General features: G+C 55.1%; 1 protein-coding gene across 1 annotated transcript in view; it reads left to right on the top strand.

Moving 5' to 3' along the window:
- Positions 1-916: 916 nt before the first annotated feature.
- EMH_0086760 (uncharacterized protein) overlaps positions 917-1056 on the top strand; it is a gene marked incomplete at both ends in the record, with an annotated part of 1896 nt that continues 1756 nt past the window's right edge. Inside the window, one exon of the mRNA XM_013501075.1 lies at positions 917-1021. Within this exon, the coding sequence (XP_013356529.1) occupies positions 917-1021 (105 nt within the window). The remainder of the gene's footprint in view (positions 1022-1056) is intronic.

The raw sequence follows: 1056 nt of genomic DNA, 5'->3' as shown, positions 1-1056 counted from the left end.
ATCATGGAGAGGGAGGGGTTTTGTTTCGTTGAGGAACCGAAGCCCGTTTTGCAGTATGGGCTAGAGGACCTGGAACCGCAGGCAGTGGGGCGAGTTGCTGTTCAGGCAGTACGCTTGCAGGGGGCGAGTGCAATGAACTGCAAGGCTGGTTGGGAAGGGTGGGAGTTTACTGCTTGGCGTGCGAGTAGAGTGTCGAAGTGAGTTGGTCAGGCTGCGAGTTGCCGAGGTGCGACAGTCGGATTTGAATTATGCTGAGCATTCCGCTTGTTCAGAGAGTGAGTAGTTCTGCAGGCTGGCTGGGTGACGTTGAACTGAGCGGAGGCGTGGGTGGTGGGGCAATTTCATTTATTGGGAGGTGCGGGTGATGTTGGGTCTATCGAATTTGGCAGGTTTGCTCGGGAACTGGAAGCTCCTGCAGTCTTCGGCAGGCATTGGGAAATACTTAGTCGTCTGGAGAATGGATATGTAGAGGCTTTGTTTCGTTGAGGAACCGAAGCCCGTTTTGCAGTAGGGGCTGGAGAGGTGGGACCGGCCAGCGGTGGGGCAAGTTGCTGTTCAGGCAGTACGCTTGCTAGAGGCATATGAAATGAAGTGCAAGGCCAGTTGAGACGGTTGGGCATTTACTGGTTGGCGTGCGAGTAGAGTCTGGAAGTGGGTTGGTAACGCGGCAAGTTGCGGAGGTGCGATCCTCCGATTTGCATTTTGCTGCGCATTCCGCGTGTTCAGGAAGTGTGTAGTTCGGAATGTTGGTTGGGTGACACTGAATTGAGCGGAGTGCTGGCAGTTGCGGCAGGCTCATGCATTGAGGGGTGAAGCTGATGTTAGGTCCCCTCAATGCGGCAGGGTTGCACGGGAACTGGAAAGGCCCTGCACTCTTCAACAGACAGGCATTGGAATATGCTTAGTCGTGCGGATCATGAAGAGGGAGGGGTTTTGTTTCGTTGAGGAAGCGAAGCCCGTTTTGCAGTACGGGCTAGAGAACCGGGAACCGCAGGCAGCGGGGCGAGTTGCTGTTCAGACAGTACGCTTGCTAGGGGCGAGTGAAGTGAACTGCAA

The sequence above is a fragment of the Eimeria mitis genome, genomic scaffold (assembly GCF_000499745.2).
Source record: "Eimeria mitis Houghton genomic scaffold, Emh_scaff6270, whole genome shotgun sequence".
In the NCBI taxonomy this organism is placed as follows: Eukaryota; Apicomplexa; class Conoidasida; order Eucoccidiorida; family Eimeriidae; genus Eimeria; species Eimeria mitis.
Note: the sequence above shows the minus strand (reverse complement) of the source record. Positions and strands in the feature narration are given on the sequence as shown.